This window comes from Pholcus phalangioides, unplaced genomic scaffold, assembly GCF_987345545.1.
Source record: "Pholcus phalangioides strain wild (caught in Gottingen) unplaced genomic scaffold, Ppha-v1.0 ptg000024l_1, whole genome shotgun sequence".
NCBI classification, from domain to species: domain Eukaryota; kingdom Metazoa; phylum Arthropoda; class Arachnida; order Araneae; family Pholcidae; genus Pholcus; species Pholcus phalangioides.
In genome coordinates, this window is record NW_028301616.1 from 28,577,812 (window position 1) to 28,603,034 (window position 25,223).

At 38.7% G+C, this 25,223-nt stretch overlaps 1 protein-coding gene across 2 annotated transcripts; it reads left to right on the top strand.

Annotated features, from left to right (window-relative positions):
• The first annotated feature begins 2,314 nt into the window (after nt 1-2,314).
• LOC149069150 (chitin deacetylase 7-like) lies at nt 2,315-24,149 on the top strand. 2 transcript variants are annotated; one of them, XM_089250796.1, is made up of 4 exons: nt 2,317-2,591; nt 10,887-11,120; nt 16,483-16,816; nt 21,684-24,149. In XM_089250796.1, the coding sequence occupies exons 1-4, from the start codon at nt 2,522-2,524 to the stop codon at nt 22,594-22,596; spliced, it is 1,551 nt and encodes a 516-aa protein (XP_089106922.1). In that variant the 5' UTR covers nt 2,317-2,521; the 3' UTR covers nt 22,597-24,149. The 2 variants fall into 2 exon arrangements, with proteins under 2 accessions (XP_089106923.1, XP_089106922.1); XM_089250797.1 differs by lacking the exon at nt 10,887-11,120 and having other exon boundaries at nt 2,315-2,591.
• Nucleotides 24,150-25,223: the final 1,074 nt, after the last annotated feature.

Here is a 25,223-nt window from a genome sequence, read left to right on the forward strand (position 1 = left end):
TAGAGCCCCTCTATATACTGTATATCAAGGCGTCTTACTCATAGATATAATATAAGCAATTAATCTTATGGTCTTACTCTAGGTCAGTCACATGCTTGCACACTTTAGGTTACTCTTTTTGTCGCTCACTCTGAACTGCCTCATCTCTGATTGCACTGCATTAATTTTTTTATTTTTCGCAAAAATTCTTTTGTTTGATGAATTCTCAAAATCTCCCACAAATGCTAAGAAATTTCCCACTTGGGTGAATTTTGCCCAAAAGCAATAATTTCCCACGAGTTACCATCACTGTCCCTTGATCACGTGTGGATGTGAGTCCAAAGTCTAGTAAATCATCTTTATATTGAAGTTTGGCCATATTTGGGGACTTATGCGAAACACATCATTTATTGCAAAAAAAAAAGTTTAAACAAATTATAAAATTTATCACAAAAGACAAGTCCACACATACCAAAAGCACAAGCAGGAGGAATAACAAGTACTCTGCAGCACAGCAGACAAGCACAAAGAAAAGAAGCAATCGAATTTTTTTTCACAAAAAGTCCAGCAACCATAATGACTGGAATTAACAACGACGTCATTCCCAGATATTCTCCAGTCTTTTGTTCGAGACCCAGACTCTAGATAATATAATCTTATCAATGAGGGAGTGACAACACCATCTATAGCAGAAGGCTTCCACGCGAAGCTCGTGACGACACTGAAAAAGATGTCTCACCTATAGCCATTGGATATCCCAGGCCGAAGCATGCGTCACCTTCACCTTTTTTTTGTCGTATATCCAATGACTATGGGTGAGATCACCTTCTTCAGTGAAGTCACGAGCTTCGCGTGGAGGCTTTCTGCTATAGATGGTGTTTGTGTTGCCCATATTGTCTCCACGAAGAGAAGAAGAGGCGGGACGACTTGACAGGGAAAGGATTGACAGATGTGCCTTTTTTCATTTCAAAAATTTCTCTACCTACATTCATACCCTTCAATGTGTTCACATTTCCGTGTTTTGTCGCATGTTACACAAAAAACGCTAAACGTGAACAAAAAAAAATTGGAAGTTTTTTCTGAGAATCCCCGGTGACCCAACTTTGGGTCGCGACCCATAGGTTAAGAACCCCCTGCCCTAAACAATGTAGATGTGGATATTACTTTCATTAAATTAAAGCCGAAGCCTATATTTTGTGAAATCAATTTATACCGGAATTTACCAGCAGTTAATTTTTTTTTTGAAAAAAATATATGTGCAAACTGTTTCCAACACTTTTAATTGTTCATCACATGTACAAAATCCAACGATACAGCTTTTAAACACCGTTTTTTACTGCCTAACCTACTAGTTGTATCGCAACCACTCACAATGCTGGCAAAACACTACGAATGTTTTCGCCAAGAAATTGAGCAGCCAAATGACATCGTAGAATATGTTTATTTTTTATGAGCACCATCGAACCATAGACCTTGACAACCAATACTAGCCAGTTGTTGTTGCCAGAAATAAATTGCCATCTGTATCAGCACTGAGGGCAGAATAACGTGAGCAGATTAAATTCTCACGGTGTGAAATATACGAGAAAACATCCTTGGATCTGCTTCTAAGTGGTTCGACGGTAATTCAGAAAATGAAGAATATAGAAAAAGAATGAAGAATATGTAATTCTTACAGAAAATGAAGAACCTTGTAGTATGAGACATTTTGTTGGACCATCAAATCCTCCACAAATGCACATCTGGCAGTCTTCTTTTACTTGTGCTTATGTGAGAGCATGTTGAATTAGTCAGGATATTGTGATTGTGATATTCCTGTAAATTCTCATTTATCCAATTTCCGAAGCTGCTTATTTTAACCTTCGATCAGTTTCTGTCTTTCTTTTTATAGTGCTTTTTGAGTGCTTTAAAAAACTTATATTTAAATTTTGGGCAGTACCTGGAACGAACCAAACGATTGTCCATGGAAACGTATGAGAAATCACGTTTCGGCTAACGGACATGATTCCGTAACGAATCACCGCTTCGTTTGCCAAGGTATCGCTGTAAATGAAGGCCGCCCGTCAAAGAAAAAAGAAATTTGCAATAAAAAGGGATGGTATTTGGGTGCTATGAAAGGCTCGCGTTCATCCTAGAAAACACTCATTTCCATATTTTAAGAATAAAAAAGAAAAGAAATGAGAGGAATTCAAAAACTGGTATAAGAATACGTCCTAGGGCCATAAGATACACACAACACACACATATAATAAGTCAATCGTAGAAGAAAATCAGGTTTTTTTACTCGCATAAATGCCACGCCAGTAAAAAAAGTGGAAAAAGGAGAAGTTGCTCTATCAGACACAAATCACTCTCGCCAGTGTGCGCTCATTTCTCTGCAACAGTCGAGATAGAATCAGTCGAGGTTATAATGATGTTGGTGTAAGTCGGATTTCACCTCAAGGAATATACGTTGTGTGAAATTGTGCTAGTAGTATAGTGACCGAGTGGGAATTCGCTGCCGCTCATAAACATCAGTTTGCGCTTCTTCCTCTGAACCAGGATGACAAGGACGACTGTCGAAGTTGCTTCTGCAGTGTTTTTCTTATGGGTTCTGATTTGCAGTTTCGGCGGTATGTTATTTGCCATGTTTCTTTTTTTTTTGTAAACGTTAATTGTTATTAGAGCCCGGAAATTTAGTAGTCACTAAAATTTACGAAATGCTCAAACTAAAAAAAACCACAAATTTACGGAATGGTTGTATAATTTGCATTTCTGTCTTCTAAGAGGTTCTTTTTGAGTATATCGGTGGCGAAATTTTTTTTCATAAAGACGATTGAATGCGTCTTAAGATTCCAAATTGCTTTTTCTTCTTCGTTTCAAAAAATTCGAACATCTGACTTTAAACGGATTATTACATGAATATTTTCATGTATATTTACATCAGCTTGATCGAATAAGTGTTGCATATTTTTTCTGGTTATATACTACCAGGAAAATGCGTCCCTCCATGGTGGAAGGTAGAAGCACCGAATGTGCAAGTTTTAATTTTTATTTATCAGCTGGTTGGATACCTTATTTTGCTATCTACGTTTTGCCTGAAATGCGAAAGCGTATCCCTATTCGAAACACATGTTTATTTTACGACATCTCGATTACAGTGTGGTAAATCAAAAGAAGCATTGTACTGTCATACCCACGACAGTACCTCCTCCTTCTAACCAGATCATGACCCGCCGCTCTTCCTCAATGAAAGATTTCATCAGATTTTATCCAGGTCGGAGAAGACCTGGGCCATGCTGGAAGCTGTGCGTGCATTTGTGTGTTGTAAATCTAACGTGAAGTATGTTTCTGTGTAATGCTTGTTATGTGTAGTACTGCCGTCAATTTTTCTAACCATGAGTGAAGTGTAATGATTGAATAATTGTTGTAGGCCTGTTGTGCTCTGTGTGGCGAGACTTTTCAACGTAGAGAATGGCTGGCATTCTCGCCTCGAAGTTGGGAACTACAGAAGAAAACGAACTTCAGCCGACTATCAGTGTGGCAACGGTAGGACTCCCCCCGCCGCGACAGTTATTAGACGAGACATCACAAAAACATACAAGTCAAAAAGAAAAACTGCAAAACCAACACTATTTGAACAAAAGGTATATTATCTTTCCATGGGTCATAAACAGTACTAAGCAGTACTCATAAACAGTACTCTAATAGGACAATTTTCTTAGCAACCATGAAAGGGCACAATAGTACTCAACTAATACACAATAAACAGGCTCAATAAAATAAAAATGCTACAAATGTTACAAAACATTTTAAGAAAATAACTTCCATAGAGTAACATGGGTAGAGTAAACATTCAAACGTCATTTCGCACATTCGTTTCTTTTTTCCGAAGGACATTGCACATTCTTGCTTCTAGCATGAGTGGGGGGACGATATATAAACGCATAAAAGTTCAATCCTCGCATTAGGGGTAGAAAAAAGGAACATTTCTGCAAACGCCAAATTACATATGCATTTTGCTTGGACAGCATGAGAAAACACGTATTGATACCGTACGAATGCATTGTACTTTGGTGCGCATCTTTTTCCTCGACCATGAATTTTATGCATCAAGACATTGAATAGATAAGTTTCCGTGCACAGATCTGGATTGGACCTCAACCATGAAATCGACACTATATTAGAGCCGATAGCAGCTGGTTTGCAATTAGTCAGTTCCTGTTTTTAGCACAACACTGCAATCTCCTGATGGTATCAGTATGAGATACAATCATCGCAGATATCACGAAACCCTCCAAAGCATGGGGGAAGTTTGATGATCATGACAGAATTCATGATCCAATCTACGTTTTCCATGTTGAAACAAAGTCTTCGGCTGCTAGAACCAAAAAACTAGAGACCAATGAATCAGAGGACTTCTCCGAATGCAAGAAGTGAGTTAGGCTCCTCTACTTTCGGATTCCAGAAGTTGAAGACTTGTATGGAGATGGAAATTTCATTTGCCGTCAAGATTTTGACCATGTCCAAGAAGCTGTATCAATGATACAGCAATTGACATCTTGATGGTAAATGAAGTTTCCATCTCGAAAACGCAGATTGGATCAAGAATTCTTTTATTGATTATGAAATAATTTCTATCAGGAATTACGAAATTATTTTTCTCATTGTTTCGTGTTATTTTTCTCATTGTTTTGTGTGTTATTTTTCTCACTAATTCTGGAACTATTTGTTCCAAAAATTCTAAAATTATTTCTCTCAGCAATTCTGAATTTTCATCAATTCTGGAATTATCTCTTTCATTTATTCTAGAATTATTTCTTTCATTTATTCTAGAATTATTTCTTTCATTTATTCTAGAATTATTTCTTTCATTTATTCTAGAATTATTTCTTTCATTTATTCTAGAATTATTTCTTTCATTTATTCTAGAATTATTTCTTTCATCAATTCCGAAATTATTTCTTTCATCAATTCCGAAATTATTTCTTTCATAAATTCTAGAATTTTTCATTTTTCAATGTTTTTTAACCATTTTCTGAGATTGCCACGACAAAAAAAACTCCGAGAGCCAAATGTGGCCCATGGGCCACGCATCGTTACCGTTACCATTACGCCAGACAGCAAGGCCAATCACAAACTATTATCATAAGTCAACAAAGAATAAATACTTGCTCACGTCTTAGTTGTCGTTCATTGGTTTGAGGATAACATTTTATTTTAGTTTTAGGATTTCCCCCAAATTCACTCTCCTGCCCCCCCCCATTACGTATCGTGAAAAGAAAGAGAAACCTTAAATAAATAAAAATTATGATAATGATATACGTAATGATAATAACACACACAAAGCTGCCCGAGATTATACTTGAGAACTACTCTCCCTTGCGTGAAGTAGGCAGACGACCAGACATGCTTGAAAGTTTAATACCCTCGTAAAGCACTGCGTATTGATTCAACACAACCGTTTTCTTTTTCCGAGTTTGATTCTGATTCTTATTAGCCCAGATACAACGATGCGAAATAGGAGAGAAAAAGAGCTGTATATGCGCGTAATAGCTTCAGGGGGCATAGGCTTTCTCCGATTCCATAAGACAATGGGGGAAAAGACATCAACTGCTGATCTTTGGGAAAGATCCAGCCATTTGTTTGTTTGTTTATGGTTTCATTACCATTTTCTTGACGACGATGACTACTACTACTACTACTTAAGGCAGGGGTGCACAATTTCCGGTCCAAGAGCCAAATACGACCCGCCAAGAGGCAGTGCTGTCTTAACGCATGGGGCCACCCGGGCACGGCCCGGGGCCCTCAAGAGAGGAGGGGCTTCAGAAAAATTAGAAGTAGTTGAACTTTTCTATAATTTAACAGGTGGGGCCTCAGTGAAATCACTTGGCCCGGGGGCCCATGACTCTCTTAAGACGGCTCTGCCAAGAGGTTCCATCCGGCCCGAAGGGAAAACCGTGTTAACCGATATTTTAGTGTATCTGATTTTGTTGTAAGTGGGTTCAGCTTTCTTAAATATTATTGAAATGGCAAGAAACGGTACATATTTAAAAAATAAATTGCTTTTTCAGAAGAAAATAAGAAAGAGAAAATATCGTTTGTGTACACAAAATAAAATTAGAAAGTATTATCTATAATATAGTTGCTCTAATGAAATCGAAACCTATCTACATGCGAATTTGCACTTCTTGGGGAATGTTATCGCATCACGCATGTTCATTTAAAGCATGCATGTTGTAAAATGTTTCATCTCCGAGAATCGGTGTTTTTTGGGCATTGTCGAGTGCGTGTTGCAACACGATGCCACATCGGCAAGACCTGGAGCCTTGGTCAACTGAAGTCTTTATATTGTTGAATATCTCAAAAAGTTTGGTTTAATCTATTCCAAGAGTTTTTTCTCTGAAGGCTGCGATTATGTCCGCTGTACAGTCCGGCCTTGATACGGAGAGTTTGACAAGATCGCTGCATCTCCAGTTCCCATGGTCCGCGACGACATCGTGATCAAAGCAGTTAAAATGTTGATTTTTGGGGTAGCCTACATATTTAAAATTGATTTATGTGGATAATTAAAAGATCCGACTGAGTGCGGATCGTGATTCAAAAATCCATTGAATTCAATTTACATGGGTGACTGTCATGTTCTTTGACCAGATTACTAAGACATCTGTCTTCCTAAATATGACATAGTGGCCCGTGGGTTCCAACTGAAATTGGCAAACAGTGCATACCCCTGAGTCATTTCTTAGCCATCCTGGACTAGTTAGTGCGATTTTCGCCATGGTTGTATATTTTACTATTATTTTGTTGAAACTACTTAGAGGTTAATATTACCGATATTGGGTTATTAATCTAGGGGGGGGGGAAAGAAAGCTTAAGCAGGCAGGAGGGGAAATAAAAATAAAAAGGTACTTATAACAGGGCAGTGACAGAATGTGACTTCATCAGCCTGTTAGGGCGTCATTAAGTTATAATTAATGTTTTTTTTAACATTAATTATTTATCATATTGCATATATTACCCACCCTCATTTTTAAATCTAGCGTCAACTGTATATCATATTAATAAATGCGATTATGTGTTATAAATTGTGGCTAATTATGATTATTTGATTAAATACATATTATGTACAATAATTTGATATTTTGTAGTTGATCTAATTATTTACACAATATAAATATAGCTGCTTATATGTACATTTTCACAATCCCGGTATACCTCCGGTCTTTTCATTTAACTCAAACAAAATTAATATTTAATTATCATTATACCGAGCACTGAGCTCTCGTCTTTGTTTCTCTGCTTAGGTAGAGATATTGATCGGTCAATGGTAAAATGGTTGCTTAAAAACAACCATCGGTAATTTTTTTTAAATTATATATAACCCTTATATATAAAATATTCTCACTAATACAAAACCATATCAATATACTGATTTACATTGTTAACAGTTTTCAGGGGTTAAAACATCTTCTACCCCATCATATTACACTACTCTCATAGATTGCAAATATTCCCAATATCTACAATATTAAACAAATCAGTTTCACAAAGTGACCCACTTTGCCACAAAATGCAAAAATTACCAATGTTTTACAACATAAGTTAGATAACAGCATATTTTGCAATATATTTCCATTTAGACAAAAAATGATATGTGTATATAGATGAAAACTCCAACAGTCACCAAAACTATTCAATGTGATTTCTAAACATTTGACAAACATATTTAAAAACTAAATAATAATAGAAAAATAGAGTGGAAGGTTATATACAAATGGTCATTAGAATTTACATAACATTAATACACTCCTCATAGTTCCATCAGAATCATATGTTGTAACTTTTGAACATCTGACAATTATATTAGATTAAAAAATCTATGTGCTGATTAGGTCACATAACAAATGGTTATATAATCAAAGCGTTCATATCATATACCTTTCAATTAATAATTAATTTCACGAATGACTGTATTTACATAAACTATTCTCACTCTACCAATGTTAAAATTGAAATTAATTGGTAGCGAATAACATTATTTTAATAGGAGAGTTTATTTGAAAGGAAAAAAATTATACCAAAATATGCATTAATTCAGAAATTACTGTTTTAAACCACCAGTAGAGGACGCTAATAAAAACAATACTTTTTTTTTGTTATTCGCATCTTATTAATACCCATTCATACACATATGATAAGATTTTTTTTATTCTTAATCGAATTGCGTATAATTTTTAGAGATGGTTACTGATTACAAATAACATGTCTGAGAAATTTTAAAATCCCCCGTCCCAAGGCTGACCATATTTGCTTGAGAAAAATACGGGAAACTGGCTTTTGAAATACGGGAAAATACGAGACATTGCCAATATCGTTAAAAATTATGCTAAAAACAAGCAAAGTTGCCAAATCATGCTAAAAATCACAGAAAAACCGTTAATCGATTGAAATGAAGCGCCACTTCAAATTGCAGTGAGTTAAAAAAACGTATGACAAATATATGAAATAAATATTTTTATTTGTAGTCGTAATTATCGTAATGTAATTTCTGAGTTGGGAAGATAATTTTAATCTTTGATTTGAAGAATAAAAGTGAACTTGGCTTCGTTGAAAATGCGTGAAAACCGGGACACAGCCAGAAAAAACGAAAAAACTGCGACTGTCCCGTCAAATACGGGACGTATGGTCACCTTACAATACGTCCCGTATCTATCACCTACTATCTATCCGTCCCGTATCTATCCCCCTCTATCACCTACGATGACGGAAATTACTGAGGCCAATCGACCTGCTGCGGGATCACGTTGAAAATTCAAACCCTTCCATTTTGAGGGCAACCGACCGAGCCCGCAAAATTATCCATCGGAAACCGAATACAGTTATAACTCGGTTAATGAAGATAATTCGTTCCAGAATCGCTCTTTCTTAGTCGAAACACGATTTCCCATAAGTATCTATGAGATCTTTTTATTTTACACTATGTACAACCAACACCAGCTTTAGTCTACTAAGCACTACACATAACAAACATTACACAGAAACAAAGTTCCCGTTAGGATCACGATTCGTACACGCAATTTTCCAACATGTACCAATTCGTCAGAGGAATATGGACAAGGTGTATGTGTGGTTTAGTAGTAGTACTAAAGCTGGTGTTGACACAACCCAGTCGTATTCGTAGGTATCTCCCATCCATTTGTGATTCAGTCAGCTCATTTTTTTGCGTCTGATACGTGCAGATGGAAAAGATAAGCTCCCAAAATGTCCAAGCTGTTCAGTTGTGCTTGGTACGAAAGAAAGACCATTGAGTTTGATGCTACGAGCTTGCACTGAAAGAAAACATACCATCCTTGTTTTTTCAATGCATTTTTCCATTAGCTGAATCTTTCATTTTACACGAAATGGTTCAAAAACTTTCAGAAGACAAGTGGAGGCACAGCTTCAAAATATTCCGAGGTGAACATGAGAAAATCGGACTCGATTGACAGTAATGCTGATGATGAAGAGACTGGAGCAAAAATGCAGCTCACGACACGGTTGTTTTATGTTCGCACGTGCATCCATATCACAAAAATAGCCGTTAGCCGAGGCATTCATTCAAACCGAGCATAACTCCAGTCTATCGCCATGGATAATTTACTACCGACTGAGTTGCTCCGGAAGCATGTATAGGTACCTAAAAGTTTGAGCGCGTATCTAGTGTCGTGTTTTTTAATTTTGTTGTAGGCCTATTACTCGCTGCGGCGAGACCTTTTAACGGGAAGAGAAGCCCGCATCTGTGCCTCCAAGTTGGGAGAACCACAGAAAACCAACTTCTGCCGATCAACCACTAGGGCGTCGGTGGGATTCGAACCCGGGACCCTCGCGATGCGAGTCCGTCACTATGACCACTCGATCACCACTGCAGCTGTTACCCGAGAGTCAGAAGAAATCACGAGAAAAAAAATCTTTGTTGGGAAAAATTCGTAAGCCAATGCGTTCAGTAGCCGAGGTATCACTGTACTCAGTGTCGTATTTACAGGGGGGGGGGGTTGCGGGCTATAGCCTAGGGCAGCAAGTTCAGAGGGCGGAAAAACGTAGGAATGGGTGATGACTAAGCGAATTGCTACATAATGTGAGAAGGGAGGTATAACCATTTTCGCCTCTACCTAAAGAGCTAAGTCAGTGACCTAGAGAGTTTGCAATCACGTGAGTGAACAAAAGAAAGACTTAGAGCGTGAGCAAGCATGCGAATGACCAAAAGAATATGAATTAGAGCATGTGTAAACGTGTAAATGATCAAAAGAGTGACCTATAAAGTGAGGACCCATGTCAGTGAGTGACCAAAAGAATGTGCAAGCATGCGATTGACCAAAACGGTGTACAAGCAAGTCAGTGACTAAAACATTGTACAAGCAAGTGAGTGACCAAAACGGTGTACAAGCAAGTCAGTGACTAAAACATTGTACAAGCAAGTGAGTGACCAAAACAGTGTGCAAACATGTGAATGACTAAAAGAGTGACTTTAGTCATTAAAGACACTTGTTTACTTGCAGGAGGCCGAGTGGTTTATAGCACAAGGTGGCGAATTCGAGGAAAAAGTGGTCAAGAAAATTAGACTTGAATGGGAGAAGGGCGACAAAATCCGTGTAGCCCACAGGCGACAAAAACCATAAATGCGCCTGTGACTGTACTTCTCTTGGATTCCACCTCCATTCTCGTTCATTTCTTCACCGAGAATTATTTTTAAAAAACAAGGGCAAATTGCGGTCGAATCAGGGACAGAAGAGAAAAACTCCAGCAGGTCGTCTAGTCACCATAACGATAACCATGAATGTTGTCCGCTAAATCTCTTATTCTTCTTAAATTAACGTACAGTTAGTTAAATTCAACGTAATAATCTACTGCTACTTATTAATTATTAATTCTTTTTTTGTTGACTTCAGAATCGGAGGCCAACTCAGAATCGACGAAAAGGAGACCGAAACGACAAGAAACGGAATTCAAATGTCCTCGAGTGGAAGGCCTTTATGCCGATCCGGAAACGTGCCGCAAGTTTTACATTTGTTCGGATTATTACCCGTTCTCCCAGAACTGCCCGTCTTCCCTGTATTTCGACGACATCAAGAAGTTCTGCACCAGGAAGTCCAAAACTCTAGCCTGTGGACCCGTTGAAACAAGTAACCAATTTAGTGCAATTTACTTTCTGTTATCAAAGTAATAACTAGAGTGACCATATGACCCGCGTTTTCACTGGACATCCCACCGTATTTTTCCGTAATTTTGGACGTGTCGACTTTTTTTCTTAATGCGAAAAACGTCCCGTTACTTATCGTATTACCGCTGTGCTGTAGTGTAGGCATCGTTCTAGACCCTCATAGTGAAGATCCAGGTTCGAACCTCGTTGGCAGCACAGCGGTGGTCCGCTGAAGTTGATTTTCTGCGGTTTTCTAACTTCGAGGAGCGAATGCGTGCAGGACTTCCATTTGAAAAGTCTTTCCGTACAGAGCAGGTAGGCCTTCAACATTATACTTAGATAACATGAAAATTCAAGCATTTAACATCTTCACTTCAAAATATGGACGGCAGGTGGCAGTACCAGCAAGAGCGCGAAACAATCACAACTCTGACATCATGAATGTAATAGGCCATGCACATAGCGCGGCGACTAAGAGTTACGGGAAGCGTATAATAGAGACTAGCGATGAAAAAAATTGTATTGTTTTGTTCTACACCGCACATAGTCTCGAGAAGAGAGGCGGAGGAGAGAAAGAGCCTTCTCAACGAGGTGCGCGACTATTACAAACTTGGTAGTTTCTGTTTGCTCAACCGTTATGCCAGGCTGCGCTATTAGTGGAGCGAAGAGGCAGGAAAAAAATGCATAGACATGGAAGAAGAGATGTCCGCAAATAGTGAATGCGAGAGAAAATTTCCACAGGTGTTCTGAAATGTAAGGGTGTGATTATGATGATGATGATGATGATGATCCCTCCGCAAAAGAGGGAAGGGAAAAAAATTTAAAAACGGACCAATCAGGAGACCGAGGTGTAAACAAACAGGTTTGCTTACATTGAATCACGCACCTCGTTCAGTGGCCTCTTTCTCCCTCTTGTCTCGCTCCTCTAGTAAGTGAGGTGTAGAACAAAGCAATACAATTGTTTTCGTCGCTAGTCCCTATTATGCACTCCCTCTTGGTCGCCGCACTATGTGCACGGCCTTAGGTACCACACATACGCGTTCAACACACACTCCGGTTTGTACCGATTCGTTAGAAATCCCACAGATGAATGTGCGTTGACAGAGGTTTAGTACTAGTAGTGGTAGTATGTCTCGTATTTTCCACAAAGACCACCTTTATTCTTTTCTGAAATCAAGGATGGGGGTTATTTTCATAATTTATTAATTATAATATGACAATTGCGACTATGTTGACCATATGACCCCCTTTCTTCACCATATCGATTTTTTTTCCACAAAAATAAATTACATTTTTATTCTTTTCTTAAATCCAGGATAAAAATTATTTTCTCCCATTTTCACATATTATATAATGATAATTATGACTAAAAGTATAAATATTCATCTCACCTGTTAGTCTTTGTTCAACCTCTTTTTTTTTAAATGAATAATATTCAATCCATTTCTACCTCAGTTTGAAGTAAAATTATATTTCCCGCCATTGGCGATTTTAGCTACAACTGGGAAATTCACTCACCTTTGTCATCGGTTTTAGTGATTTCCCGTGTGTATGGGAACCCAATTCCCGTATTCTTCTCGAAGAGATATGGTCAGTCTAATTATATGAATATTAATCTCACATGTTGTCATGCTTAAATTTTTTTTTTAAATCGTAGAAAATCATTTTCACTCACTGTGATTCTGCAGTAGGGCTTCATCTCCTGCCATTGGCGATTTTAGTAACAATACCCGGTTTCGCTTATCTTAACCCTTCAAGCAGTTTTTTAAGTTTTCCTGATTTACATTGTAACAGCCACATTTGAAATTGCGAAGCCTTCACGAATTGCCATCTATTTTCAAGAAGATTTTTTTTTCCCGATTGTGAGCTGATAACACTGCTTTTTTTCCCCCCTCTCCCACCAAGAAAATCGACTCCCCCACCATTGTTTTATTTCTCTCACTATGAAACAAAAGCTCTTGTCCTGACTTGTGTAGCTTTCTAGGAAAAGAAATATATATTTTTTTGTATTATTTATACTGATAATAATTTATTGTAAGTATAAATAATACAAAAAGATTTTGTATTTATTACATTGGCGTACGTAAGGGGGGGGGAGAGGGTTGGGATCCTAACCCCCCCCCCCCAAGCCGAGATTATAGTGTTATTTTGGAGGAGAAAAGTAAACCCTCCCCCCTGAGAAGAAAAAAAATTTAAACCCCCCCCCCCCACCCCGAGAAAATTCTGCGTACGCCTATGATTCATTATATAAATATCGTATACTAATAATTATTTATTGTCAGTATAAATAATAGAAAAAAGATTTTTATTCATTATATAATTATCATATACTGAAAATCATTTATTATCAGTATATGATCTGATTAAGAATACGGTGGATCCTTCCCTAATGGACACTCCCCGTTAAAGGACACCTCCCGTTAACGGACGCTGTTCTGATCGTGATAATCAAATATTATGATTGATCCCAAGCTCGTGTTGGTAAATATGATAAACCGACACAATTAATTTATTTATTAACTATGGTTCAGGATGGGGGAATTCAGATGGTAATGGGGTTTTGTGAACAAAGCCAACATTACAAGACTGACAATGTTGTTGCGAGTGTTTTTATCTCCTTCATACTTATTTTAATTTAATTTAATTTTTATCACAAAATATGCGTAGTGCTTGCGTCATGTGCGGGTGAAAATAGTTGATTGCTTTAATGAAGAGAAGAAAGATTACAAATTTTTCTATATTTATTAGACTTCATTTTGGAATTATACAAATACAAGGCCACAACAGGCCCAACGAGGTGGCAGACAAAAAGTTGCCCATAACAAATATGGTTGTCATATATTTCAAAATTGTAGCAACCCAATTAAAAAGGCAATTACAAAAACTAGAAACAGTTATATGTACATGATAAAATATTATACAATGCCCATAAGGAATACTTATGGTTGTCTTATTCCTTATGGCATAGGAGGAAATAGAAGGCTGGGGGGCGGGGGATAACGATAAAAGCTGGGGACCAATGATGATGATGCTAATTCAAATATATGGATATACATTATATCAGTCGGCTCCGCCAATGACGATGGGGGGGGGGGGCAATGTCACCCACCACGTATCTCTGTCCATGCCTTATGGTTATCCGCTTATTCCATTGCGAACTATACATAATCACCGATAAAAGCGGTAAATGTAGAGAAATTTAATCAAACTTTCTTTGGGAGCGGTAGCCCAGGTCGATAAGATACTCGCCTAAAGTATCAACGGATCTTTAGAGGTGACGCGAGTTCGATACCCGGTTCGTCCTTGTCAGAAAACTTTCCTGCCACAGGGGTACAACAGAAACGGCGACCTGACCGCAGAAAAAATTGCTACCACAGGGGCTTCCCATCGAGGGGTTAGCGCACCAACCTCTCGATGAGTATAAAAACAAGCCTGCCATTCGGAATCAGCAATAAATTGTAGGTCCCTGTCTCATTAGTCCTCGTGTGCAGAAAATGACCGTAGTGGGACAAAAGATGATCAAACTTTCTTTATCGAGATGATTGGTATCATAACCACCGGTGTATCACTTTTAAAGTAACATACGCATTTTAGGAACACTTAGGAATTGCCAAACACTGTACAAATGTGAAAGTCTTATAAACGAGGTTGCACTGTATATCGTACTTCCCCATTAGCGGGCATTTCCCATTAGCGGAAATTTGCTTTTATTTCATGGGTGTTCATTATTGAGAGGTTCTACTGTATATCGTTTTGTATTTTTTTTTCCTTTTCTCGAGTCTCCTTCAATCCAACAATTACACCAATCCAACAATAAATTCTAGTTGAAGAGTTAATAACCAATAGTTTGGGTTTCATATGATATAGGTGGCAGCAGGGGGTCCCATACATTTCCTCTTGGAGCAAGAAAAAAAATTTCAGGCACCAAAAAAATTTCTACCCGAAGAAAAAGGTCCAAAATAACAATTTCTTCTGACTTTTGCAGGGCATAAGTGACCATCTTTCATGTTGGCAGATTTGTTGCTGTAAATTCCAAACATTTTGTGCTGTTCTTAGCCTGCAATATTTAGTAACTATACAAAGAAAATTTTAGGTGTCAATACCAATTTTTTCTCGCCATGGCAAACGGCGCCCAACCCTGTATTATTATAATTATAACTATAAATACGAATATTCATCTCACATGTAAAAAAACTCTTTTTCTTCTTTTTTATCTATTGTGATTTGCAGTAGAGCTTCATTTCCTGCCATTAGCGATTTTTCGGTGAATTCAGCAATAATCAGCAATTTCGCTTTACTTTGGCATTTTTTTTAACGACAGCTGGCGATTTCCAGTATTTTCTCGGGCTGCTGTGGTTGTTAAGTGGTCGTCATAGTGGCAGACTCTCATCGAGGACCCGGTTTCGAACCCCCACCGTCACCACAGAGGTGGTCGGCTGAAGTTGGTTTTTTGTGGTTCCCAACTTCAAGGCACAACAAATGTTGGTCAACCTTCCCGTTAAAATGTCTTGCCACAGAGAGCAACTGGCCTACAACGATACAATTATTCAATAATCACACTTCAGTCATAGTTAGAAAAGACTGATGGCAGATGGCAGCACTACACATAACAAGCATTACACAGAAGCGAACTTCACGCTACGTCCACAACACGTACACACACATTCCAGCATGCACCAGTTCGTTTGAAGTTCCGCAGAGGAATGTGGACGAAGTGTATGTGTGGTTTAGTAGTATTTTTCTCGGTAAAACATGGTAAGCCTACAGAGGTGCCCAGTCTCGCGAGAACAATGAGCTGATATTGCTAACAGCGTCTGGCTGTTACACCAACTTCGGCTGACCATATTTCTCCTAGAGAAATAAGGACTATTTGAAATATAAATCTAGGATGTCGCCAATTATCACCAAAAATAATGCCAAAAGTAAGCAAAGTTGCTAAAGCACTGGGAAATTTCCAATTGTGGGAAATGAAGTGATTGCAAATTTTTCAATGGATTAAAACTACATGTCAAACGCGTTTAACATGATAAATATATGAGATGATTATTTTTATTCATCACCGTAATTATCATAATACAATTTATGAGTTGGAAAGATAGTTTTTATTCTGGATTTCAATACAGAACAAAAATTCAAATTGACTCCGTTGAAAATACGTGAAGAAACGGTAAATTTTTACAAGAAAAAAGTCGGAAAGGCCGAAATTGCGTGAATAGGGACGTAAGAGAATGTCCCGGGAAATACTGGTCACCCAGGTCAGTCTTACACTGCTCTCCATCCACACTTGAAGATTTGACTCACGTGATGAATGTTTATTGTCATTATCTTTCTCTTTTTTTCAACAGCGGCCACTGAGCCACCGACCCCAGACCCATCAGCTTCACGGGAATGCGATCCTTCAGCATGCGTACTTCCAGAATGCTTCTGCAGTTCGGACGGCACCCAAATTCCGGGTGGACTGGACCCGGACCAGACGCCGCAGATGATCCTGTTGACCTTCGACGGTGGAATCAACGCGTTGAACGTCGAACACTACAGGAAACTGCTGAACAAGTCACGGACGAATCCCAACGGGTGCCCGATCAAGGGCACCTTCTTCGTGAGTCACGAGTATACCAGTCATTTCCTCGTCCAGAAGCTTTACTCGGAAGGACACGAAATTGCCGTTCATTCGATAAGGTAAAAAAGATTTCGAATGAAATTTGTGCTTATTTTTTTTGCGCGATTTTTGCAATTCTCACGGGAATTTCGCGCTCATATTTTTCTCTGTCAAAAGCCAAGGTCTTTCTAAACTGCGCACATCCTTTGCCAGAGATGTATTTATTCGGGTGAAGGGGGGGGGAGCTAGTTGGACGCCCAGGGTATTGAATTAAAGAAATGAGTGATCAAAAAAAGTGAGTAGAATGGGAGAAGGGTATCAAAACCATCGATTCGCTTCTGCCTAAAGAGTGAGGGACAGGTCAGTGAATAACCAAAAGAGTTACCTACAGAATGTGCAAGCATGTGAGTGACCAAAAGAGTTATCTACAGAATGTGCAAGCATGTGAGTGACCAAAAGAGTTATCTACAGAATGTGCAAGCATGTGAGTAACCAAAAGAGTTCTCTAAAGAATGTGCAAGCATGTGAATGACGAAAACAATATGCAAGCACGTAAGAGACAAAAACAGTGTGCAAGCATGTGAATGACCAAAAGAGTAACCTAGAGAGTACGAGAGCATGTGAGTGACAAAAAACATTGTTCAAGCATATGAGTGACAAAAACATTGTTCAAGCATATGAGTGACAAGAAGAGTGACATAGAGAGTGTCTAAGCACGGAAGTGACAAAAAGAGTGAGTCAGTGAACGAAGGACTCAGAGAGTGGCCTAGAAGCTGTAAAAACATGTGAGCGATTAAAAGAGCGACTTAGAGATAGAGGAATATTTACGGAGGGAGTGTTTGAGAGTGGGCTCAGAGTGGCTAATTTGGTGGAATGGAGAGGGGTCAATAAAATTAGACAAGAATGGGTAAAGTGCGGCAAAATTAGTGTAGCCCGCAGGCGGCAAAACCATAAAACCGACTCTGTCCGTGACCCCTCGAAGCACGCTAACTGACCGTGACACAGGTAATCGCTTTCACCTCGTAATAAGTACGCATTAAGGCTGGTTTTTAGTGTTATGGGGTGCTCTCCGAGTTTGAAGGCTCATGACTAGTGACCTCATATCCTTAATCCTCCCCAATTCTTTGGTGACTCATCGGCCGTGGACAGTCAGTGCAGACTTATATGAGAGAATCATGTTTTTTTTCTTTTTAAGGTGATTTTCCATAGAGATCGTGTGCCGTTTTTAGCTATGAAATCCGGGTCGAAAACTATCGTAACGTGCATGGAGGTTTGGTGTCCCGTGCGCTGAACCAGAAAGGTTACCGAGTTTACCCTTTGTTTAAAATTACGGCGTATGCGGGGATTGGGTTGCCAAAATATATACAGTTGCCCCTCCGTTATTCGCGGGGGTTACGTTCCAGGGGTAGCCGTGAATACGGAAAATCTGCGAAAAACTAGAACCCTAAAATTTTGTTCTTTCGGTATCTCATTTTTACAGTATTTGCTTTGTATGGAAGAAGTGATTTAAGGCAGTGCTTTCAGGAAAGAAGAACACAATGTCTGTTAGTCGTTTCTTCCGGGGGGCACGGCCCGGGGTCCTCAAGAGAAAAGGGGGCCTCACAGTGAGAGGAGCTCTCAAAAGTGAGATTTGGTTGAAATTTTCTATAATTTACCTGGTAGGGCCTCAGAAAAACAACTTGGCCCGGGGCCCATGGTGCTCTTAAGACGGCCCTGATAGCAGTGTTCCTCAACCGGGCATATGGCTTCAAGGGGGGGACCCCCCCCCCCCCAGGATATTCCGGGGGGCTATGGAGGAAAATATCGCAAAAGGGGAGCCATGGCTGATAAGGGGGGTCATGAAGAAATTTATTAAAAGAGTGTCCAAAAACATTTAATTTCAAATGCATAGAATATTTTTTTTTCGCAATTTTTTCCCCCTATTTAAGGACATTATCATAAAGATTTGATTAATTTTTGATTGGTTGGCAGGATATTTCAATGTAGAGCATAAGGATCTGAGTAGTTGAAAGGTAAAATTTAGCACTTGAAGTAGTAATAACAATGTCTCTTAAGTAGGGCTCTGATGTTTATGACCTAAAGATGAAACGTCGTTGCTGACAAGTTATTAGCTACTACGTTCCTTCTTTAGGTCATAAAAATCAGAGCCCTTGTCATAAGCTTGAGTTATTAATAATTATAAGGTTTCGAGATGAATGTATTTATATATATACAGTGTCACTTTATTGACAGTAACATTTATTTGAAGCCAACGAACCAAAAAACAACGTTAAATGCGGATAAAACGGTTTTGTTGGCATCAGAAGAGACAGGACAACAACTTTATGATTAGGTTTTTGAGCACACGGTGTACGTATAAAAAGTTAAAATTTTTATTTTATTAACTATACAACTCCTTGCAACATGAATGGCATATCTGAGTACTACACGTTATTCCGATAATTTTTCTAATTGAAAGTATTCCTGTGTAGGGTGAACGCGGTTTGTCAGTAAAATATCATACGTCTTGTTACCTACGCACCCTGTAAATTACATATACAGTCGAATCCCGTTTTAACGAATACCGTTATAGCGAAAATCTCGTTTTAACGAACACCTTTCTAATACTTCGGGTAAGTTTACATAGGAACAATGCAAAAACCTGGAATTCCTTTTTAACGAAATTTCGTTATAACGAAGTGATTTCTCCGGTCTCTTGGAGTTCGTTATAACGGGATTCGACTGTAGTAGTGCCTGTTATGTGAAATATTGTGTTGTGTTTAAGCCATCTCACACGTTGTTTCGTTCGCCTGTGAGAGAGAGAGAGGTCACATTATGAACCAAAAAGCCACTTGGAGATAGCTTGTCATCCAACGAGACATTAGATTTTCACGATGAATGTAAATCTCACCGTACCGAAAACTACGAATATGAAATCCGCGAATACCGAGGGCCGACTGTACTCCGGGTGACAGAGTGTATTTTGGTTTCTAGTTGCCCTGGATAACACTGAAAAAATTTTTAAGCTATGGCTTTCCGTGACAGAAATTGGAAAAAAAAAAATGAGAGCCGGCAAAAAGACACTAAAAATGCCTAAAATAGGCATTTGTAAATAATAATAAAAAAGCGGAAAGTTACTGAAATCTACGATATTAAAACGGTATTAGAGGTCCGAAAACTGGCTTTTGACCGCCCTCACTGAATCTACTGTTTCAATAATAGCACGCTATTTAATTGTTCTGGCACATAAAGGCAGAAGAAACATCGTATTAACCGATATTTCACTGTATCCGATTATATTCCAAGGATAATACTGAAAAATTTTTAAGCTATAGCTTTTTCTCCGTCAGCAATTGGGAAAAGGAAAAAAAGACCATCTTTATGTGTGGTCAAAATGGGACGGAAAAAAGATGCTAAAAATGCCTAAAATAGGCCGGCACAACTTACCAAAATAATCAATTATTTTGTAAATTGTTAAGAAATGATTTTTCGTATGAAAGAAACATTCGAAAGTGAAAACAATTTGACCAAAATTTACACGTGTGAAATTAAAAAATAATATATAAAGTCAAAGATAGATGGCGCTAAAAAACAAAACTATTTATTTTGATACGCACAAAATCGAAACTTAAACTGTGTCCAAAGGCAGTAATATTTGCCCACCACAACAAAATAAGATAAAAGATATTTGACTGCATCAAATTTCATTATAATTGAGCTTTTCTATAATAAATTTTATCAATATGATAACTTACACCACAATTTTTTCCAAGAAAAAAAGAGAAATATTCCTATAATATGCATAAATATTCAGAAATTAGTTTTTAAGTCAACAACAGAGGACGCTAAAACATTTAAAACTAAACTAAACTAACGGACAACTAAAAACATTTCTTCTCTGATACACGCATCAACGCATTGATCACTCTTCCATATTTCTTAACCTAATTGCACATAATATTTTTACATATGATCACTTAAATAACGTTTGAGAAGTTTCGGAATCCCCCCCCTTCATCACCTACAACAGCGGTTCTCAACCCGGGCTCCTTGTGCACTCCCCAGGGGCTCCGCGGCCGCTGGGGAGAAGGTAAAAGAAAATCAGTTAATTTGAAAAAAATATAATTATAATTACGTTTTTAAATAATAAAAATAAATCAGTAAGTTTGCTGCATAAGTCAAAAATAGGTCTACGGGGCTCCGCTGTAGAAATTACATGCCAAAAAGGGCTCCGCGAGTCATAAAAGGTTGGAAACCGCTGACCTACAATGATGAAAATCAGACACGGTAATCGACCTGTCAGCGGGAACACGATAATTTAAGTCCTTCCATTTTTATGGCAATCTCGATCGAGCACCGATAATTAGAGATGCCTTCACACGTAAACTGCAAACTTGACAAGCATGCATGTTGAATCTTTTTGCGCAAGCATGCACAACTTCACTTTTGCCTCCACACGGTACAAGCATTCAAGTACTGTACTTGCACTGACATCAGTTTTTACACTGAAACAATTTACGGAAAATTCACCGATGGATTCGTCACTAGTGAGTGAGCGGTTGACCGAAGCAGCGACGACGTGAGCAAATGAGTGGCCAAGTGAGCATCCAAGTGCCCAAATGAGTGACCGAGTGAGCGTCAAAATGACCAAATGGGTGGCCAAGTGATCTGTGAATATGCCGTATGGTTCACTTTTATAAAATTATGTTTTGAGTTCGCGAGACACAACAGATGAGTCGAGAGTCACATTTGGGTCACGGATTGAGCATATATGTTATTTATACCATCGAATCCCGTTTTTAATGAATACCGTTATAGCGAAAATTTCGATTTAACGAAGTGATTTCCCCGGTCTCTTGGAGTTCGTTATAACGGGATTCGACTGTATATGATATTCAATTATTATATTCCGTTGTTGCAGGATCAAAGTACGTATTATACTAAAGAATGTCATTTTCCGTTTTTCAGCAACCGCTACCCAGAAGAATGGTGGGCCACGGCTTCGTACGAAGAGTATGTGGAGGAGATGGTGGGCCAAAGAGAAATACTACACCTCTTCTCGAACATATCGAGGGACTCCCTCCTAGGACTGAGAACGCCTTTCATCCATCCCGGGGGCAATCCCATGATGACGATGGCCTACGACTACGACTTCGTCTATGACTCTTCGATAGCCATCCCGATGGGCAGCGTTCCAGTCTGGCCGTACACCCTGGACTACAAGATCCCACACAGGTGCATGCAAGGCACCTGCCCAACCCACCCGTTCCCGGGGATGTGGGAGATCCCGCTGAACACGCTGTACAGCGAGGACGGCACTGGCGGCATGTGCACTCTGGCGGACCAGTGCGTCTTCCAAGACGGCGACGACGAGTCGGTGGAGCAGTTCCTCAAGGACAACTTCGACAGGCATTACAGGACGAACAGGGCACCGCTCTTACTGTCCTTCAAGGTCAATTGGTTCAACGACAGGAACAAGACGAAGGTGCTGCACGACTTCATCGACAACCTGCTCGCCAAGAACAAGGACGTCTGGTTCGTGACCATGCAGGAACTGATCACTTGGATGCGCAACCCGACGCCGGCCTCCGGACTGACCAACTTCAACGCCTGGGGATGCGAGAAGAGGGAGCCTGCCTGCAACCTGCCCAACAACTGCCCCGTGCCGCTGATGATGGAAGACGGTTTCCAGGAGATAAGGTACATGCAGACCTGCCAGAAATGTCCCGTCAAATATCCGTGGGTCGGCAATTTCGAAGGATCCAAAGAAGGACATAGGATAACTGAATTGACGAGTGGCGATGATGCTGAACAGCAGAATGGCGATGATTCTGAACAGCAGAACGGTGATGATTCTGAGCAGCAGAGTAGGAGACGATAACGCATAGAAAGAAGCACAGCCTTCATTCAACTGCTACACCTGCAAACAGGAAAGTATAGCAGTATCTAGGGTTCAAAGAGCCTTACAAGAACAGTCAACCAAAGGATCCGGGGTCCTGTAAAGTGGATTGAAAACCGTATAAACCAGTGTTCTTCAACCTTTTTTACAGCTGCGAACCGGTGAAAGTATTTGAAAAATTAGGCGGACTGGCGAAAATTGGGGAAAAAAACATTTGCCGACCAGCAAAAAATAAATGTGAAAAATAATTTGAGGACCGATAAAAAAAAAATAATTGATAGAAGAAATAATTTGCGGACTGGCAAAAAAAAATATATATATAGGAGAAATAAAATTTGCAGATTGGTAAAAAATAGGCGAGAGAAATCATTTACGGACTGGCAAAAAATAAATAAATGTGAAAAATAATTTGCGGACAGGCAAAATTACTTAGGACTTAATAAATGGATAGGAGAAATAATTTGCGTACTGGCAAAAAAAAATATATATATAGGAGAAATAAAATTTGCAGATTGGTAAAAAATAGGCGAGAGAAATAATTTGCGTACTGGCAAAAAATAAATAAATGTAAAAAATAATTTGGGCACTGACGAAAAGATAAATAGATAAGAGAAATAATTTGCGGACTGGCAGAAAATGAATGCGAAAAATAATTTGACGACGGATAAAAAATAAATAGATGGGAAAAATAATTTGCGGATTGGCAAAAAATAAATGTTAAAAATAATTTGGGCACCGACAAATAATAAATAACTTTTTACTATGCCGGTGTTTACAGCAGAAATAATTTGCGAACCATCAAAAAATAAATGAGAGAAATAATTTGCATACCGGCAAAAAATAAATAAATGGGATTTGCGGACCGACAATAAATAAATAAATGGGATTTGCGGACCGACAATAAATAAATTTAAGAAATAAATCGCAAACCTGCTGACGGCTAAGACAGAAATAAAAACCGATACGAAGACGGTATAACACAGAAAAAACCCACCTTAACGGACACCCTTGAGATACGGTCACCATTCTTCATACGGATAAATAATAATTTCCCCGTATATAATAAAGTTATAGTTTTCAAACCCCTGATTTAACGGTCACCCCTCTTTTACGGATGAATTTTTCTGTCCCAACAGTGTCCGCAAATGAGAGGTTATGCTGTATTTAATAACTCTAAAATTATGTAGAGAGGCTCTATGAATCGGTCGAAATTTTCCACAGACCGGTGGCTGAAGAACCCTGGTACTATAAACACTATGGACCGGAATCCACAGAAACTGTTTGAATTTCCATTCACGTCCATCTAGAACTCATTCAAGCAATTGCAACGAGTGCAAACCAGTCTGTGTACAGCACACGAATGCAAAAACGTGCCACAGGTGTGGAAAAAAAATGGATGGACATTCATAACCTTGTAACCAGAAACTCTTGTAGAGTGGTCCGTACAGCATAGTTTCCAGTATAATCCATGCCATGCATGTGCGTTCATGCCTTCAGCCTGTATGATAAGTCCAATAAATATATTCTTTCCCTCATTTTGAAATCGAGTTATAATTGAATGTTAAATAGACGTTGAAAATCTCCCACAATTGCGTTTGCTCTAGTTTTCAAGCTATAGATGGAGTAAGTAGTAAGTAGAGATCGAAGTTGAAACACTTGCATTCTTCCAATGTAAACATGTGCGAGAAATAAGTGTCTCTTCATAGCTTAAACCTTGTGTGCCAACAAGAGCACGCATAGTCTCTTTTCTGCACCCCTTTAACCAAGTCTACGTCCATCTGTAGGTATGGTCTCCACAACCGTACGGCGTACTCCAGTCCAGGATGAGCTTTCTATTAACCCGCAGAAAAATCAAGACAGCTAAAGATTTGTGTGCAAAAAAAATTTTTTTTTTCTTTTTTTCTTACACTCTTCAAGAAAGAAAGAACACTTTGATTTGACAGTGAAGGTGAGAAAATTACCACATTCTACCAAAAAGGTGTTGACTTTGATTAAACAATCTTCCAAATAGTCTCATTTGTGCCTAACACTTTCCAAATCAAGTGATAAATTTGTCAGTTTCGTGGGCGAAGGTAACAAGGTTATTTATTAATCTTAATTCGGCCGGTAAAAGACAACTGGACAACTAAAAAAATGTGGAAAATATGGGATATATGATCACCGAATTATTAATTCTCGAGTATGAATTTTTGCCTACCACAGACAAAATTATGTTAATGGCTTCATTTCACGCCATCATACAGTAAAAAGGAATAATTTAGAATTCCTTTAACTTTTTTGAATCACGTTAAAAAGTGAACACACCTACTTCACAATGTAAACGCACCCAAATTGTAACAAAGACAATTTTCTATTGCCACCAATTTAGAAAAACAAAAAAAAAACGGCTTTTCCTTTACCTACTTCGCGGTTTTCTCATCTTTTCTTCGGAAACATGAAAAAGAAGAAAAAAAACCATGCCTTAATGACTTTTTCTTTCATTTTCTCCACAGCTTAGCATTTTCTGTTGTGTATTTATTACAAGAAGTCGAATTGGGTCAACACACAAATGCCGATGTCACGATGGGAAAAGAAAACCAGTTGGAGCAGTAGATTCGGTTGGAGAGAGA

Excerpts from the sequence above, each read along its gene's own strand:
- LOC149069150 (XM_089250796.1), top strand. The coding sequence starts at position 2,522 with ATGACAAGGACGACTGTCGAAGTTGCTTCTGCAGTGTTTTTCTTATGG. Across the intron at positions 11,121-16,482 it reads CTGTGGACCCGTTGAAACAA|CGGCCACTGAGCCACCGACC; the intron begins GTAACCAATTTA and ends TTTTTTCAACAG. Across the intron at positions 16,817-21,683 it reads ATTGCCGTTCATTCGATAAG|CAACCGCTACCCAGAAGAAT; the intron begins GTAAAAAAGATT and ends TCCGTTTTTCAG.